Source organism: Ammodytes marinus (genome assembly GCF_949987685.1).
Source record: "Ammodytes marinus genome assembly, chromosome: 20".
NCBI classification, from domain to species: Eukaryota; Metazoa; Chordata; class Actinopteri; order Uranoscopiformes; family Ammodytidae; genus Ammodytes; species Ammodytes marinus.
In genome coordinates, this window is record NC_137224.1 from 7,169,948 (window position 1) to 7,190,634 (window position 20,687).

At 40.7% G+C, this 20,687-nt stretch overlaps 1 protein-coding gene across 1 annotated transcript in view; it reads right to left on the reverse strand.

The window, feature by feature from the left end:
* dock1 (dedicator of cytokinesis 1) overlaps positions 1-20,687 on the reverse strand; it is a 172,877-nt gene extending 152,190 nt beyond the window's left edge. The window contains exons 1-4 of the mRNA XM_080049354.1: positions 20,508-20,687; positions 962-1,045; positions 629-669; positions 435-490 (exon numbers count right to left, since the gene is read on the reverse strand). Coding sequence (XP_079905480.1) covers positions 435-490; positions 629-669; positions 962-1,045; positions 20,508-20,550 — 224 coding nt within the window. The 5' untranslated portion in view covers positions 20,551-20,687. The remainder of the gene's footprint in view (positions 1-434; positions 491-628; positions 670-961; positions 1,046-20,507) is intronic.

The window sequence follows — 20,687 nt, forward strand, 5'->3', positions numbered from 1 at the left end:
AGTTCGGGGGTTTGTCTTTTTTTTGTGTGGGTGTTTTGCAAGTGATATCAAAGTAGGCACATCAAAAACAAAACAGTACCACAAGTGGTGCAACAGCTAAATGCACACGTCAGATCATATCAAGTGCAGATCTTTCCCCACTGGAACAACCTCAAAAAAGGGGCTGCCTCCGTACAACTTTTGATCTAGGCAAAAAAAAGCTTCTGAGCAGGTCGGAGAATAGGTTGGGAGGATAAAAATACGCATCCGTTTGATTTTTGTTGTCGTCTTCAGCTAAATGGTTATTTCGCCAGAATTATTGGGATTGCAATATGCATCCTACAGTGCATGGTGATGACTATACAATGTCAAATACAAATGCAACCTGAAGAGGAACCAATCTTTTCGCATGAGAAAAAGGAATCATAAGTAATCCAAAAAGTGAAAGTACTAACCCGCTGCCCTCGACTGTGGCCTCTTTCAGGTGTATATAGCAAGAAGGAAATATGCCCTAGAAGAGGAAGGGGGAGATGCAAACACAACAACAATATGGTCAAACTAGGACAAAAGTTGAACAGGTGAAATAATTGGAGCTGTTAAGAGTTATCTCTTGGATCTGAGTGTGTAACATTTTGTGTACCACACTCACCTTTTTGGATTTTCTCCTCAGCCGATGCCCTCTGTACCAGTCTAAAGGAGAGCAGAGTTATACTGAATATAAGCTGCTTTTTCCCCATACACAATAAACAAGAATAAATAACTTAACAAATAATTTACAATATAGCATGAACCAATAGTGTGTGGTGGCTAGAGTTTGCACTTAAAGTACAGGAACACACCATTGTTATCATAAATCATTTGTCATCATAATATATAAATTTGACAAAACAAAAGAAGCACTAGTGGCGACAGGAGAAATAATGTGTCCGACACTGGCCTGTCAGCTGTGATCACGCGTGTCATCAGTAAGTCTGTCCCTCACCTTCATGTGTCTCAAGTATGTGCACTGTGTCTCCGATCTGCAGGGACAGCTCCTCGTCTCCCCGGGCATCGTAGTTATAGATTGCTGGAGAGAGGGGGATGAGAGAAGAGGACAATAAAAAATGGAGGAGATATAAAAAGGCAATAAAGCGTTGGGCTCCCTTGTGGCACTAATTGTGTGCCATTGGAATGTGGAGTAATAGTAGTGGAGGCATCACACATATCCACAAGATGTCCACCCACGCAGGCTCACACACACAGTGATGCTGGGGCCCTGGCACTGGTGAAGCTGTAATATCAACACATTACTAAACACCCACTGAATACAATCCAATAATGACGCCAAAGCAACAATAATGCCGGAGGAAAAGACATTTGCTCGGAATTAAAGCACGGGAGATGATTCAATTAAATTCTGATGTTTTCACATGACAGATGACAAAGGAAGGCATTGAGTAAAGCAGAGAACTCATGCAGGCTGATATATAACGGATATGAAATGACCAATGCAAAAAAAATTAAATTGTTGTTTGGGGTCCATGTCAAAAAGTGGTTGACACTATTGCAAACTATTGCCAATGGCGATTCAATGGAGTTCCTAATATTTCTTGTCATCAGAAGATCCTTTTTTTGCTATTTAAGTCAACACTACAAAAGCTTATTTTGGTCAGGATTTGTTTTGCATGGTAAATGAACAGGTGCTCCCACAATTGGTGGGTAAATCACCCAACATGTTCTGGAAAGTGAAATGAAAACTGTGTTGGCAACTTGGCATCAATTAAAAAATACAATTAGAATTCATTGAAGTTTAGTTTAGTGAATATGAGTAAGTAACAGCATAGTCATCCAGCTTTTATAATTTGTTTTTGAGAGAACATTAAGACCATAGGCCCATCGGAGAGAGTTAACAACATAAACCTGACACCTGGGATGCATGTTTTACCGTATTTTGGAAAAGTGTTAAAATTATGTCTCCCGCTTGCAGTGTTACAAAAAAAAACTTCAAAACTAATTATCTATCCTCCTTACTAGGCCAAATCCCATCAAATATAATCAAAAAACCTGTGACATCCTGCTAGTAAACAAACCAACCGAGGAAACATAATTCCTCTTGGCAAAACTAAAGACCCTAACAAGAACTCAGTATCCAAATGGAGGAGGTGAAAAAAAGCGCTATTCTCTGTCACAGCAGTGACTCAACAGCCAACACACACACACACACATCTATTGTCAGAGCTCTGTCAACAGCTCAAGGTCATGTTATAACGACAATGAAATCCTGACCGGTGACACATTTTCTCTCCTTCGGTAAGACGTAAACAACATGTTGCTGTCAAATTAACCAGCCATGACTGACACCTGTCTGACCAACGCACGCAAACACACACACAATATGCTAACTGCAGGCTAGTAGACAAGGGCGCATGTATCTGTGTGTATGCATGCCCCCCTGAGGGAACACATGCAGTGCCACTTCAACAGAGGTTTCAAGAGGTGAACGATGGCTTAATTAAAAAAAGGCCCTCACCGCAGGCACTGGAGCCTTCCCAGCATGCTGATGGTGCATCAAGTGCACCCTAAGTTTGCTCCCAATCACCTGTCATCAAAAAATGCTGGTCTTACACAGCCTAGGCTCTGTAAACAAAGGGTATGTTAACAAACTAACAGACTTAGATACATTTCATGGGATGTTTGATTAATACCACAAAAAATATCCAATGGTGACTGTGCAGTTATATAAAACCTCATCAGCGTGTATAGCATAAATCAGCCCTCCTACCACTTCACCATTTAGTGGAGGTCATGAAATGCCATGTACAGCCTGTTTCATTCAATCATGTGTTGTTTTGTTATCAAAGTGTATGTGCGTGTCCGCGCGGAGCATTTTTTCCGATCCCCGGAACAATCCAGTGAGCCCCGGCGAATCCACCAGAACACAAGCCACGGGCTGACAATAAAACAAAGACCCCCAGGAAACAAATTCAGCGGTACCACGCGGGGATACAAAAGGTTCCTACAGGGGGAGAGACAATCGAAAGGGGAGGTAGGATTACTACTGTGTGCAACCATCAGAGCAGCCCAGTCAATGTGCAGCAGGGAGCGCTCAATTAAACCATCATTAAGAGTAGCCCATAAAAGCCTGTCAACTGCTGCATCTATGTGTTTGTTTGGAAGTGGGTCACGGGTCCAGCTGATTCGGCATGCTGGCTAAACGGCAGGTGCTGAGAGGGAACCCACAGTGCTCTAATGGAAACATAAAAGGGTCAATTTTCTTCACAAAATAATAAAAACGGCCCCTGTGGTCACTGCCAATAATACTGGGGTCTCCTATAAACATAAAATGGCCGCTCAGAGGTACAAGAGGTGCAATCAAAAAATGAACACAAACGACACCCTGGGAGATGCTGAGTAAAATGATGACAGCCACCAAACACAATCCCGGACATGCCAGGCAATGATGGTGCAATTTAACATGGGATTACCACAAGTGATTCTTTTCACGTGGGGGGGAGGGGTGTTGAATGACAGCTCTGATTTCTCATAAACCTGTATTTGCATACCCAAGAGTAGACGCACGTCAATTTGGAAGCAGTGGAGGGAGAGAAAACCCATCAGAGGAAGGAGACAATGAAGATGAGGAAGTGGACCACCACATTCACCCAGGAGTGTGTGTGTGTGTGTGTGACATGCAAATGATTTTCATTGAAAACGTGACAAAACAATAGCATCATTTTGCCGGCGGCTCATTACCATACATAACCTCTTCTTGTGTAAGGCCCATGCAAATTCAGAGAGCACTATTATCATCGTCAGAGGGAAACGAGTGAGAAATCAGATTACGGACCTATCCATTTAGCCGGGCGCGCGTCTACCGCCCTCTCTACAATTATAAAGCAGCCTCATCTGAAAACACTGGACTGATTGTAATGCTACACTTTGGGCTCACTAATAACCTCCACTAATCCAAGCCGAGTGTAACATATCATTACACTCAGATGAGAATATACACTATGCTGATGAAGGAGGGGCGGGGAAAAGGGGGAGGAAAGAGGAGCGCAGAGAAAAATTGCTTACTGGAAAGTGACTGAGTGAGCCGCCTGTAGATGTTTTGTATAAACTCTGTGTGGGATGTGAGAGCCTGCAGAGAGAGAGAGAGAGGGCCAGGGAATCCCAGACTAGAGGATTCTCCAGTAGGGAAAAAGGCAGAGTGATGCATGAGGTAACACTCAGTCTGGTTTGGTTAGGGTGGGCTTTTGAAGGAGCCAAAACAGGCAGGAAAAAACTGCAATGTCTAGCAGTAGGTGGTAGATGACTTCCAGGGCCCATGTCCAGACACCACATTGGTAGCAGTCTGGCTAGAGTTACAAGACTCCAACCTCAACAAATACAGCATGAGAGTCAAAGCAAGTGCAAGTGAGTGAAAGTAAAAGTGTTACCCCCTTTTTTTTTTAGACCTCCTGTCAATGGAGCGAGCAGCATCAGCTCTCAATGACTGTGGTAAAGAAGGTCCCTGGAACTTTATAAGCATGAACTTAAGAAACTGGACATTTAAATTAATTTATTTAAAAGTATGGATCTGCACCCCCCGTGTTGTATTTTGTATTGTCCTGTGAGTTTTTTGTCTTGTGGTGTATGTATATGTTGTCTGTGATTGTTTTGTTTGAGAAAATAATAAAAATATTAATAAAAAAAATAAAAAAAGTGTTACCCCCTTCAGACTAAAGGAGGGATGCAAGGACTGGTGTAGCAGTGTGCATTTCTATCTGAATGCGAGCCTTTTTTGCAATACCACCACTGGGATCACCAAAAGCAGACACATTCAAGTTGAAAACTAGGGTTGTGCCCATTGGCAATGGAATCGTAAATATCGCCGATTAAAGAGACGATCAGCTGCATTGGAGAGAGAAAGAGATAGACGGAGAGAGAGAAAGAGAGTGAGAGCTTGATTCTACAGTTTTTCTTTTTAACTGTGAGTGATCATCACTGACTTTAGGCTGACTGTATCTGACCCTCTGTCTACTTACTCACGCGTCTCACTCCGTCTGCACCGCCGGCCCCGTGAGGCTCGAGCGTCAGCTGTGTGTCACGGACCTGAAGCAAAAGTGAAACCTAACTAAGCTGACCTTAAAGTGGTCTGATCTTAAAGTACATTAATACAAATGTTCCAAATTATATATCTATTTCTGAGACCATTTACGTCACCAAAATGACAAAGTAGGCAATAGCGGAGAGCAGATTTTCTCAAACCTTGACCTTGTGTCATTTCAATTTGTTGCCCTTTTGAGGTTTGACAGTTGGTCCATGCGGTGCGTATTCAAAGGTTCATTTATTTCCAACATTGTTCCCTTTTGGCTTTAATTTATGCTGGCATTTTATTTAGATTGGAACATTAATATTATACAGAGTTTAACTTGGAAGGAGGAGGAACTCAATGAGCACACACAGCAGACTGAGAGCGCCCTTTTCCAGGCAGCAGGATTGAGAATAGAGGATGATTATTACACTCCAGCTGCACTATGGGTCTGTGAGGCAAGACAGAGGAGTCAGCAAAGAAGAGTTTCACACACACACACACACACACACACACACACACACACACACACACACACACACACACACACACACACACACACACACACACACACACACACACACACACACACACACACACACACACACACACACACACACACACACACACACACACACACACACACACACACACACACACACACACACACACACACACACACACACACACACACACACACACACACACACACACACAGTATTCTCTAAGAGGATATATCTGACTGTTAAGTCACTAACCCAGACGGATTGAAGAGATTTGCATGTAAAATGATATAGCTCCACCTACTTAAGAGCATGAGGCTAGATTAATATATTTTACATTTCACTATTTCAAATTGAGAGCTTGAGATTCAACAGAGAGCTCATTCATATAAAAGCAACGCACCATAGTGGGTTTGGTAGATAAGTTATATCCAGAACAGGCATAATGGGGCACAATTTTTTAAACGTTGTAATCTTTGAAAATATATAGTTCTATAACAGCGAGGATTTTAAAAATATATACAAAATAAGAGTCTCAATTCAAAACTATTCAGGCAAGGACAACAGTAAAGAAATACCCTTTTTTTTAAAAAAGGGCTCTCTCATTAAAAACAGTTGTAAAGTGCTACTAGAGGTCAAACACTACACAGTTTGCCTTTCAGAGGCCAGGCCTTTCAATATAATTCTAAATATAGTCTGAGATCCTTGCAATTTTTCAGATATTGCACTACGGGCTTCAATCAACTACAGTGTTTTTGTACAGAAACGAGCAAGAACAGGGCACTTTTTTTTTGCATTCTACCTTTCTTTTCACGGTATATAAATAAAAGTCAGAAAATACTTACATTTTTTTTTTAAATGATATAAATCAGAAAAGCTGGAAGCAGATAATGACTGCAGTTTAACTTGATAAATGACTCAAACAATTGATAGGCAAATGCTGTTGATGAATTGACTAGTACATTTATTGTTTCACCAATATTTCCAATTAGGGCCGCAATTAACATTTATTTTCATTTTCAAATCATCATTATTAGCTGATTATTTTCTAAATGAAATTGATCATTTTGTCTAAAGGAGGTGGCATGTTCAAATGTCTTGTTTTGTCCATAAAGACTTTCAGTTTACTCATATCTATCGCAAAGAAAAGCGTCATATGTTTACATTTAAGAGAGTGTAATCAAATAAATCTTTGGCATATTTTTTTTTTAATTCAAAAATGATTTAATTAAAAACATAGTTGCAAATTATTTCAGCATGATTACCAACCTATTTTAAATGGGTCGAGTATGGTGTTTCTGGGAGTTGGTGAGTGTTTGAGTCGGCTGAAACAGAGTGAACAAAGCCCTCTAGCAGAAGACAAGTGAACAAATACACTCCCACAGTTAACACTTAGGTGTCCCCACTGCACAAGAGTTGACAGGACAAAAGGTGAATACAAAAGCGATACGTTAATATTGCAGAGGGGCACTTGGGTAGGCTTGCAGGCTGTGATTCATCAGAACTCAAACGATTCTAATTGTTTAGGGGAGTCTTAATATATTTCAAGGACTGAGAAATGACAATAACTCTCGTTTTCCTGCATTATTGTCTACTCTTAAGAATGAAGATCGTTTATAACACAGTCAAAATAAATGAAAGGCCTGGCTCTAAGTAAGTTATTAAGATACCCAGCGAAGATATCCGCCGGGGGTTTAGCTGAGAGATTGCAATATATTCCTCTGTCGCATATTACATTAGCCAGCAGCTTGCACAGTAAAAGCGGACAATCAACTTATGCAGCATTTTTGTACCACTCGAATGGAGAGATAGCGTTGTCAATGACGTATATGAGGCAGGGAAAACATGATAATTAATTTGGAGTCGCTCTCTAATAGAGTTTAATAAGAGGGTTTAGGCGCTAAGACGGAAGCCTGATGGCTGTAATTTAAGAGGCAAAGGCAGACAGTGAACCAAGGGATTGTGAAATACCAACAAAAATCACCACAGTACTTAAACCAATTATATGCAAGAGCCTTTTAGCATTATCTGCATTGGGTAAGGGAAGATAAAGGGCTAAATTAACCTGACATGAATACGACAAGCAGATACACTGGGAGAGAGGAAAGCCCCAGGTTTCTCTTTCTCTCTCTCTCTCTCTCTCTCTCTTTCTCCTGTGACTGGAAGCAAGCAGGAAATGCCACTTGAGATATTACTGTATCACAATAGACGGGGCCCTGCCAGTGAGCGGGCCAGAAGGAAATGCTGTTGCTTTTCATGACTGCAGGAAGATTAACAATACATCACTAGAAATACTGGCAGTAGGCCTACCATTCCCAAATGGTGAAAGTGGTGATAGGCAATGGAGGTAAAGCTATTAAGAAACTATAACTATATGTAAGGGCATCGCAGTAACCTTTGACATCCAAAATCTATTCTGTTCATCTTTGAGTCTACATTTGTGCAAACTGATGCGCTCACAAGAATGGCCCAGACAGGGCATGTACTCATGGACAGACAATACGAAAACATGATGCCTCCGGCCATAGAAAGGTAGGGTAAACAGAGAAACAGAACACCAATAAAAAAACACAATGGTATACAGCAGAGAAAGTGAAGAGAGAATGAAGGTGAAGGGAGAAGCAGGTGGAGGAAACTACCAACGTGCCAGTTCTAGATGCCAACAGTAGTAATACCTTTTGGCAGAACTATTTGGCTTCCATGTGCCAAGCTCCACGGAAGGGCCTCGGGGCACAATCTAACGCACACCAATAACTCAGCTTGCATTGCACCTCTGCAGAGCCTTTAATTGAAAATCATCTCCACCGACACAACGGGGAGAGAGTGAGCAGAACCTGGCTTATTACGGAGCACCACACACACACACACACACACACACACACACACACACACACACACACACACACACACACACACACACACACACACACACACACACACACACACACACACACACACACACACACACACACACACACACACACACACACACACACACACACACACACACACACACACACACACACAGGTCTCTGGTTTTATTTGTGGTGGTGCTACATGGGTTTCTGAACTGGCTCTGCAAAGCAAACCTTTCTGCACCTTGCACACACACATACGTCTCATCATGAGCTTTATTATGAAGAATAGGAGCCTTTAAAAGCCTCTCAGTATGACTAAACAATTCAGCAGGCTGAATGATTTATAATAATACTATTTGAGACTTTGGTGCATGTCATGATAAGCGTTTTTCTGCACGTTTTAGACTACAGTAATGTGTCAGATTCATAAATGCTTGCATCGATTGATAAACAGGCAATGGATCATTCACTGATTTTGACAAATTTATTTTGACAACAAGCATTCTCGCTGAACAGAATCGCACAATCCACCTTTAATGGGGACAGATGATGTGGGGGGGGGGTTGTATTTATTCCATGAACAAAACAATACACAGCATGGGGGAGTAAATTGGCAGAATCCACACAGTTTAAACCGTGTTACATCTCTTGTGATACCAATTCTAAAAAGGAGTGCATAATTACCTTCAAACATTTGAAGAAACTTTGCAAATTGACTCAGCAAATTTACTTTGAAACCTCCTTGGTGGCACCGAGCCAAAAATGAGACTAAAGTCACAAGCATATGATACAGGACTTGACCTTCATCGAGTGGTATCTACTGCAGTATCTAGTCGTGCAAGTACAGCTAAACAGACAGTCAACAGGAAATGCCTAGGACCTGTTCTTCATACTGGTATGTATAAACAGAAGGCTGAGGCTGTCTACTGAAGCAAGAGTCGCACTGTTAGTGATGAGAGAGTGTTATGGCATCAATGCTCTGAAATGTCCTACAGAAAAAAGAAAAAGGTTGGGAAGAGTGATAATGGTGTAAGGAAAGGTTGCCTGCAGTCACCCAATGCTGCTTCTAACTGCCAACATCCAACTGTCAAAACGTCTTCAAAGCTAGACTGGCATTCTTGCGCATTCAACTGGTGAAATATGTGATACAGCAACATAGATTGCAACAAAAACACTTACTTCAATCCAATTAAGTCGAAGACAATGTTTCTTAGCAGTAAATGAGTATACCGGCTCCACTTCAGATCATGTGAAGACCTTTCAAATGTCCTGCATTCAATTCTTGGAAGAGATTAAGGCAATTAACTTTTCAGATTAATCCATGGAACATCTTCATCAACCGAGAAACTGGGTTTTTTTTTGTCACCAGGAGGAAAGAAAGATCCAGCCGTTCATTTGGCCATAGATGTGGACTCTTGATAACCACGCTGCTCTCGCAAAGATTGCAACAACAAAAAAAAGTACAAGCACTTTTTGTAAGAGGGTGGACATAGTGTATCAGCCACTGCCAACATCATGGTTTGGCCATTCAAAATACACATTAGACATTGGTGCAAAGCTGGATGAACCTGACCTCTCAATTAATGACTATACATTTGCTGGCTTAAAGGCTGCGAAACAATTGCGCAAGGACATTGATTCCATCTGGATATGAACAAAGCAGCGGTCTCATCAGTCCAGATGAATAGTCATTGTGATACATTTGAACAAGGTTTAAAGAATAACAAATAATACAAAATAAAAAAAACTGCGGTTGGAATAATAATGCCCTTGATAAATGTTAAATTACAAACACATTTATTATCCCAGCAATTGTTTCATTTAACAACTTAATTGGAGTAGCACAGGCCAGACGTGAGCTCCAGGAAACAATTTGCATTCTACAGCAAAAAACCCAAACATTATGCATCTAATGATGATCTATTAATAGGATGTTTTTTTTTCTGTGGCTGCATTTGCAGGGCCTTATACATGTGTTTACTTTCAGTATCGCATAGGTTACATCTCTGCTCAAAGGTATAGGGCCTGCATGTGGTTACATAAATGACTGTTGAGCTTTCTATTTGAATAGCAGGAGGGGGATACTTTTTAACAATTACTTCTGAAATGTGAAATGTGTAAAGGTATGGCTGTACTGTTCAGATTATAAAGCTGGCCATGTAGAACATCCTCTAATAATCATGTGTTTTAATCTGAATCATGGTCAATACACAGTTTAAAAAGGACAAATCACGCCAACATATAGCATTCATTTTCTTAAAATAAAAGTTATCAACCAATCATGTTAGGACTCTTGCTTGTTCGATGTGATGAATTTCCCTGTTAGGATATCTGGTGTCGTCTCAATCCCTTTGAATGCAAAACATTTGTTTCATCATTGGTTTCCTATATGGCAATAATATAAATAGCATATCTTTATTTTCTGAGTCTGACAAATGAAATTTGTATAGGTCACCCTTGGGGTAAATGAGAACTGTTTCGGACATGTTCTACAATTGTTTCTGACATTTCATAGATCAGCTGAATCCATTATAGAAAATAACCATAGCTGGATAAGGGTATCACTTTAATTGACCGAGTTAAACCTATACCCAAGCAAAAAGGGCTGGAGTTTTAAAGTTCAGACAGCAAATGTGACGGCCAGAGGAAAATTAATTTCATGTCTCAAAAATCTCTTTCATGCTTTTTCTAAACAAAAGGAGAGTGGGGTGTCGGCTACAGCGGTGAGACTTCATCTGAATCCCTAAAGGTTGATCACAGAGCAGAGCTGCCACTCAATGACATCTAAAACGGCCTCCAGAGCCCACCAACATCTGAGCTGCAAGGCTTTGGCTTTATCAAGTATTTAGCGCACACACACACACACATTATATACACACACACACACACACACAAACACACAAAAGGCCATTTCATCAAATGCCAGGCGTACTGAAAGGCTGTCTCTTGCTGCACGTGGCAATCCCCAAAGCCCGTCTGCGCAACCACAATCAATGACTGACAACTCTTATTACAAGGCCCCCAAAACAACCCATGGGACATTTTAAAAAGGTGGCAAATGCAACATTAGTATGGACCGCGGCTGATATGAATGTTGACATTTCTATAAAACTGAATAGGCCCAAGAGTTGTTGAGCACTGTGATTTGTTGCTATGCATGAATCAGGGCACTTGGGATTAGAAGACTCAAAACCAATAGAGTATAATGACTGGAAAACATAACTCTGGGGGGGATGTTCACTTTGGCAAAATAAATATGTTCCAGGCTTATGGGACTTTAATAACAGCTTGCATGTTGGAAGCCACTGGCTCTTTTAAGCTATACGCAATAGCCGGAGTTGTACATGCGAACAGCTTTCAGATAGACTCTAGTCTTGCGAAGGTAATTGGGGAAGTGAGATTTTCCCATGGGGGCTGGTCCTTTTAGCCCATGCTTGACCGAATCAGACAGGTCGTCCAGTGTCAGCTCGCCCACCGGCAGCCCTGGCACAGCCCCCGCTCAGCTGCAAGCTCATCACTCTGCTGGAATAAAGCCTTCGCCAGAGCGCCCGGCTACATGTTGTTAAGAATACTCAATAGAGACCCAGTTTACGGTCTCGTATCCACTGCCAATTCTTTTCCTCCGGTTCTTATATTCCTAGACGTTAAAATTTGTTTCCCACAAAGCAACTGCACTGTTTTTTAAATGCCTTCAGCTCATGTCTCCTCTGTTCGGGAAGGGAAACACTTTCATCAAAGGGAAGAGATACATCCTGGTGTTTTCAGCTGAGAACTGCAACTTCAAAGTACCTCTCACAGTTAAAAATAGAGATATTGATAGCTTGAAAACAAAAAAGAGAAACATTAATAGTAATCCATGAGGAAATAAAGATCCTCTTCAAATGTGTGATTTACTATTTATTTTTTATTTTTTTCACTATTTTGTCAGGCCATTATCTAATAATTAAACTGATCCCAGGATACTTTAGGATCCTGATGGCTTACCACCACATTGGCTAAACAATTCCCCACCGGCTAGATGGGAGTTTAGTTTGACAAAAGCAGATTTCTTGTTCTCCTTTCCCAGCAATTTGTTTTGCCTTGTTAATTCCTTTTGACACCGTCTGGAAACCCTGATTGCCTGATCACTCCACACACATATTAGTGCTTTGGATTGGGTTCTGATAAAGGCGCTCAAGTGACTGTGGCTAAAAAAGTCATTGTTCGCTCATTTTAAACTTGAAAGAGGAACTGAAGAGGATACCTGCGTTGTTGTGAAAACCCCTCAGGGAATCACATAGTTGCACCAGCAGTCATTTTATCAAAGAAACTTAAATCCTGTTGGTGACATTTGTCATCTCAGATGAAACTCTACAGATGTTAACCTAAGCTGAATTCATATTTATGAACTTACAACTTCACAAAAACCATATTAACAGCCTGCTTGATACAATATGACAGTTAAAAAGGTGCTCCAGTCCTCGTACATTCATTTCATCCCTCTGAATCTAAATGATGTAGTAAACTATGTCTACAACATCAGTGACCTTTGTTTGACATTGATTTGTTAGACACCGTTGGCCATCTGTCAAGAAGCAGCACAGCAGGACTATTTTCAGACAATGCACAAGCTGCTTGGCATGTCTACAATCAATACTGAGGGCACTAGAGAGACCGGCCTGCATGTGACACAGAGGAACAAATAAAAAACTACCTAAGTCGCTTTCCCTCAAACGCACCGCTTCATCATTCATGATCAAGCCAGATGTGTTTGAGAGTTCTTGCGTGTCATTTTCTCTTCACGTCTCTGCTGCCTTTGATGTAACTGGCAAGAGGAAGGGAACATCAAAGTGCCAACGTAATCGCCACGGAGGTCCACGCACGCCAAACGCCTACCTGTGTCAAATTCCCACTACAAAGATGTTCTGTAAAGTCAAATTGTGTCACTGTCTGCCACAGAGACCAAAGGCAACCTCTCTTATATCATCCCCTTGAGACGGTACAGAAGAACTGAAGGTAGGGAGAGGTTTGCTCTTAAAGAGTACTAAGAGGTCTACTCGTATTATTCCTAAGATGCAGATAAACATTTTGTAAAACAAACAAAAAATAATATGTAGGCCACATTATGGTAAAAACAATTCAGCAGCAACCAGCAGCCTCTCTTAAATGTACAGTGAAAACAAGTACAGCTGAGACAATGAATGAGAAACGTTCCGTATAAAAAGGGAACAAATGATGATTTCACCCCATTGTGACTCATGTATGATTCATAACATTACATTTTTAGCACACTCCAGATTTACTTAGTCACTGAAGTAGCTCCCAAATTTGCTGTAAAAAGGCTAAACATTCAAGCCTCTGTTAAAAAACTATGGTTGCAGACACTGTTGAGCTGTACTATATTTAGATGTGAAGAGGAAGAATATGCTTTTCACCTGTGTAAATCCAAGGTTAATTTCATCCCCCTCCCCTCTTTCACCTCAACCTTTTGGGATGGCCACGACCCCTTAGACAAGATGTAGAAGTGTTCCGGCTTTGTCTCAGTGGCGAGCCGACAAGGAATAGCATGGAACCACTTAGCTATGCGCTGATTAAATAGGCCAGCTGTCATTTGTCTTAGCAAACATCTCACAGCGAGCCAGTGGGAGCTGTACTATTAGGATTGCCTCACCAAGCAGTGCGGCCAGTGCTTAATATATAATTCCCTTTCAGAATGAAGAATAGCAGAGGCGTGGTGACCTCCAAATACGGAGGAGGAGGCTGATGGCCAAAGTGTCCATGAAGAGTAAAGCTTAATGTAGACCTACTCATATCAAATTTGACAAATTCACAAGATCCAAAGCAGGTATCAGGTTTGGGTATATTTTCTTATATATTTTTGTAAGGGGCTTAAAGAGCCAGGCCCGGGGCGTTTCAGACCGAGGCTGAAAAGAGGAGAATCAGCAATTCCACTGTGAGAAATATAAAAAAAAAATTGGGGACACCACCCCATGAAAACAGTTTGTAGTAGAAAACCAAATTACAAATTTTAACCTGAAAATTAGCATTATATGTGAGAGACCTTTAAGGTGTAGCACACAGCTAGCTTTAAATGTGAGGTAAATGGCACCCGACATGTGCATACAAGCAAAGTTTTACGGATGTTTATCCAAAGTCAGCTGACATGAAGTATTGTTCACAGATCAGCACATTTGAACAACATATCATTTTTTTATTTTTTTTGGGGGGGACGCGAGCAGGTGGAGGGTGTATCCAGCAATCTTCACAAAAACCAATAACCCAATGCCACGATGCTCAAACTCATACAATCAGATATAAGGGTGTTAGCTTAGCGGTGAGGCTGCAGTTGATCGCTTGAGAGCGTTGCACATTTCTCATAGTCAGCGCTTAATAAAAACACAACAACAGACCATAACCACACTCATATTGGTCACAGAACCAAAAAGGAAGGAAGCAAACAAACAAACATACAAAAAAACATATCTCACATATCTCTGCGCATCGTTTAATTTAATCATCTCCCTCTGCCGCAAAAAAACACTCCTAGCAATTTCTATTGGTACAGTTTTATTTACGAGCAAAAGGTGCCGGGCTGATCATAAACACCACCTGGCTTTGAGACAGACCAAACAAAGATGAAACTGTTTTGTTACCCTCCTGACACCAAAAAAATAAATAAAAATTGGCCTCTCTCCTCTGCCTGTGTCCACAGCATCTCCTTCCTTCCCTCTGCGCCTTCCTATTAATCAGCGGCCATATTTCACTCTAGTAAAAGCACTCCGTCTCCATTTTTGTCAGCTCAGCTTTTTTATTCCTTTGGATAAAGTTTAGTCGTGGGGAGAGGTGAAATAAGTTGAAACTCCACTGCGTAGTTAATATTGGAGAATGCTTCTTTTTTATGTCAGAATTAACAGCGGTGAAGTTTGGCAGGGAGTGCGCTGAAAGACAAGGGCCACACTTCTCTCCTTTTCACATTTTATTGTGCCTTAAAAATGACGGGAGAGACAAGGCCTTTTTTCTGAATGTAGCGCAATGAAAATAACTCCTCAAGTATAAAACCAAGGAGTTAACTGATAAAAAGTGAATGACTCAAATTTCCCTCGCCGATATTTTACACTAAATTTCCCCACTGTCAAGGCTATAAGAGCAAAAAAACGAGGAAGGGGTGGTTTAAAACACATGGTTAGAATTGATGTAGTGGCCTGCGACTGTGTGTTTTAATTGCAACCATATTTATAAGCTTGCTGCACTTGTGGGCTGGAGATGGTTTTCCTTAGGTGCAGGGCAGGGTATTCACACATTACTTTTCCGGCCTGAATCAAGAGATGAAACGACTGGGTCTCTATTTTCTTCTCCAAATGTGTCCCTCTCACGGCTAACCTGTTCCAAATAAGATGAGTTCTAGGGGTTTTCTATATGGGGTCTAGGGGTTCTAATATGTTTTAAGCTCAGCGTGCATACGTCTGTGTCCGGTTTGTCGTCTTAAAGATAAGCTGCCGGTGCTTTATCTGACCTTCAGGAAGCCGCGTTTCCTTACTGCCCAAACCTGTGACTGCAAGCCAGAGGAAAAAAATAACACGTATTTTGAACAATGACTGCTTTTTATTTTTTTCTGAGTTTGTATCATGTTGGATCACTTTTAAGTTAAAGGTGATCTTTGTAACTTTGGATGTGACAGAGGAGAGAAAGTTTTCTAAGGTATATTCTCTTAACTGAATAAACAAACTTTCGTCAAAATAAGATCGCTGGAAGCCCGTTTGAACTTTGAAGACAGAAAACTACCTGAAAAGTCACTGTTTAACTATTGTTGTTTACAGCAGCAGGGCCCACAGCTTTCTTTGCAAAAATATCCTCGTCTTAAGTTTGGTTCCAGGTGCCTCAAAATAATTTTCTCTTGATTCATGATTACCTTATTATTCAATACTAATACTACTTATATGAAGAGCAAATCCGTTTTTGTAAACTAACCGCTGGCTCTGCAAATGTAAACAAATCACCCTCCCCTTAAATGGCATAGTGCACATTTAAATTATAAAAAAGAAGGATCATCACAGGGTGGAAAACATTTCTGGAGACAGCACAACATGCTCTCACGGGTGATTTGTGTTTTCTCAAAGTCTACAACAGTGATACGTAGGCCCTGTTGCTTAGAGATCCCTGGTTTTCTAGAACCACAACCCCTCTGAAGTCTCTAACTTATAGGAGCCACAACATCGTTGTGATGAAACAGAATTAATGAGACAACGCTTGGAATTAGCATCAAAGTATTTCTGGTTAATTCATCACAGAACCCAGAGATGCAAAAAAAAAAAAAAAAAAAAAAAAACATTTCCCAGAGGCCCTGTTAAGTCACTTTTTGAGATGTCACAAGAATAACTTTGGCTTCAAAACTCCTCATTCCTTTGATTTGTGCAGGGGGCTTGGTGGCATTTGACAAGAAAAAGAAAAGAAAAAGAACTGCGTAATACAGTTAGCACAAGGTCAAGATAGATAGGATTTTTAACATTTATTTGATGAATTGATTGCCTTCCTCCTCCTTTATGGTATAAATTTGGAGTCAAAAAATGATGTCAGGCCCAACGCCCCAAAAAAATTAATCAACTTCAATTTGAGAATAGTCAATTATTCTTTCTGAATGCGGCTACTTCATGAATGCCAATGACTTCTGTCAAATCACCCGATTAGCCGAGGTTAAAAAGGAGCTGATAGGCAGCATTCTGAACATGCCAGTGGAACCCAAGACATTGTTTGGAGAAGGAAGTGGAGCTCAAGCCCCGGAGTAATAATTATCCTTAAAAAAAAAAAAAATTTAAAACGCAATAAAGTTGATGCCGCCGGTGGGATAAGGAGGATTCCAGATGCATTGAGAAAATGAGTTTCCTAAATCCAGTCTAGGTGCTCACATAATATCAAACCCTTGTTTCAATGGGAACTAGTCTTACAGCACCAAAGTCCACATACCAGTGATGGGAGAACTATTCAGCAACACAGCCATGTGAAAATACTTCGGTAAAATTTAAGAAGAGCCCTATATTTCAAATGAAGTGGAAGTATCAACAAAGTGTCATGATTCAAAGTACTCATTATGCAGAGACATTTCCATTATCACTGCTGCATTGATGTGCTAGTAAACTTTTACTGTGTAGCCGGTCAGGTTGAGGCTGATTTGAACTACTTTTATATACTCTATCCAACTAGATAATGTACTCAATAACAATACATCAAATTTTATATCATGTTGTGTGAAAGAAAATCTACCAGCAAAGTTGCCTCTGTCTCTACAGCTGTAAAATAAAACGAAAAGAAAAAAGAAAAAGAAAATTAGCAATTTCTGAAATGTAGTGAATTAGTAGTTAGTAAGAACAGTCACAGAACCGAAAATGTCCCTGTGTAGTTTTAGACCTGTAGTGGTACTACTTAAAAAGGTTGAGTCAGTGATTCTGGAGAAAGTTTGCGGTCAAAAATCACTTATTGTCAGTTATTATCTCCTCACGATCAGCTAGCTGTCCGTACTGTGTGTGTGCGCTGAAAATAAATCCAATGTTAATACACAGCCTAGACAAAGTGATTTTTGACAAAAGACATTCTCCAGAAAATAGCTGACTCCACCTTTAAGTCAAATTACTGTCGCCACCTAAGTAGTAGTACAATATTTACATTCCTAAGCTGCTAATAGAACCGGGTAGGGCAGTTATCATGATAGGCAGAGAGTTTGCAGGTTGTCTGAACAACTAGGGCGAGGCGCCAGTCATGTCAACATCCAAAATCACAACATGTTTTATTATAACAGACAAACAAAACCAAAAAAAAGTATTAGTGTGTCCATTAAATGCAGTCACAGCGATCTCATACACTATCATTGTACAATATTGAAGCTAAATACTGTGCACAAAATTGCTTCTATAACCATCCAAAATCCTGGGTTATGAAAATACTGATATGATAACAAAGCCCCTTTATTATCACTGCAGCTCTCTATGCAAGAAGACAGAAAGCATTTATTATTTATACTGCTGAGAAAAGACTAAAAAGGAGGTGGGGATTCCTATATTGCACTAACAAAGCCATGGGGCCATTATGAGAGTAAGAGAGAGTAGCGCGGCCAATCGTTTTTTTTTTTTGCTGAAGCAGGAATAGGTCCACAGTGAGTGAACACTGCCGACTCGGCTGCATAAGAGATCTCACAGAGACACTTATTAGTGCATCTTGGTCAACACATGTAACAAGTATTAAAAGTGTGTGCACCCCACCACCACCACCACCAGTCATCTGCAGAAGAAGCCATGTGGCAGCTGCCTCTCTTTCCACTAATGACTCATCCACTGACTGTTGCAATTCTGCAAGCCCTGTGTGAATTATCTGCTGGACTTTTTTGAAGAAGAACATCCACTTTTTAAGATCTCTTGGGTATTTGAGAATGCATTGAGGCAATCGTAATACTATACTAGTTTTCACACACGCAGGCATTGCACAAATACACACGGACGGACGGAGCACACACACTCACATAAACCTAACCATATTATCCGCTCAAGAGACAATGTGACCTCGAACTGGACTGAAAACAACAGAGCTTGTTTTAGAAGCCGCACTGATGAGATGCCAATTTAGCTTAGCTTTAGCATCACACCGCTGAACTCATCCACCATCACTCAGCATCAGCATCCTTCCCACACACAGCACAGCAGCAGCAAGCCCGGCTAACAGACCCGCTAACGAACCCAGCTAAGAGTCAAGTTGTGTGCACACAGGGTGGGTTACATACGTTGAAATTGCAAGCCATTGACGTGAAAACAGATTCCACAAGGAGGAGGGGTAAAATAAAACATATGTCATTTCCTACATTGCTGACTGAACCGGCAGGATCGGGATATTCCAGGGGATCCCCAGAAAGAAAAAAAAAGAAAAAAAAAAAAATCAGAATAGTTCCATGACACTGTTATTTCAAGCATTGGAGTAAAGCAGTGCAGTGAGCTTGTTTAACTATGATGAATGATGCTGTTCTCATATTTCAAATTAAAGAGTACATCAAAATTAAACAAGCAATACAAGTCTCTTCCTACACACAGCATCCTTTTTTATGGACATATTATTGCCTTCGTCGGGGTGGCCTAACAAGGTTATTTCCACCATTGTATATATACAGTTCAAGTATAAGGTAGTCATGTGATAGTACACAACAATACATGTGTATTATAGCATATGATGTGTTATGAAAAAGTATTCAAAAAATATATATATATAATGGCTACTAACAGTACTAAAGTACTAACAGACAGACAATGTGTAAACAAATAAAACCCTGTGGTTGTTTTCGTAAGTCCTTCCAATTAAATGGTTTAACTGAGCTCGTAGAAAAGTAGTTCATGGTCAAAGCACATTAACAATATGTGATAACTGTGTTTGAAGGAGTTGACAAAAGGATAAGATTCAGATTTAACATGGCCTTAAATAAACATGGGCAAAGTAAAAGTCATGTCAGTACTAGTACCACACAGTGTCAGTACATGTTGATATACAGAACCCTACAATATAACTTTAGTAGACAAGCCCAATACAATTTACAGATACTTTTTGGTAATGGGTTTTATGTTGTTAGATATGTTGTTAGATAATGCCAGTGTTGTCAGGCCGTTGTCAGAGCATTTGAGGAAGTGTCCACAACTAAGAAACCAACAACAAAAGGGCTTTTCTCTGGGCTCAAGACAATGTGGTAGGCTCAACACGCACATACACACACAAACAACAAAGTAAAGAGTTACAAGTTTCGCGCAGCCTGATACTAGCTAGTTAGTTTGTAGCGAAAGGCCCCATAACACAGGAAACAGCGCTATAACTAGGCGCGCCTCTAACAATTCCCAATCCACACACAGTCCTCTTCCTCACAATAGACAGACATTCCTTGTTTGGCGTTTCATGCAAACTAATAGGCAAATTTCTCCAACATTTAAGATTTGCATTCCCCACTCGCTATAGGCAAATTCTGTCCCACAAATAAATCACGTAGGTCCCGCGTGAGAAACTACACATCCGCCTGCCCGCCTTGTAATCACAATTCCAAACTTGTGCACTTATGAGAGCTGAGAGCTAGGACGAGCTAACGATGGAGCATGCAAGTTTTTTTTTCTCACTTACCAACACCGTACTTTTCCCTTTTAGTGGGCACCCAGCGAGACATTCTCCGCGTCGAGGCTCTCCTCGAGTTTGTCGTTTAGCCGGTTGGGAAAAATAGGTACAGACGTGACCTCTTGGTGTTGAAGTAGACTTTTCTTTTCTCAGTTTTCTCTCAGCTTTGGGGAGCCACTCCGAGCAGCC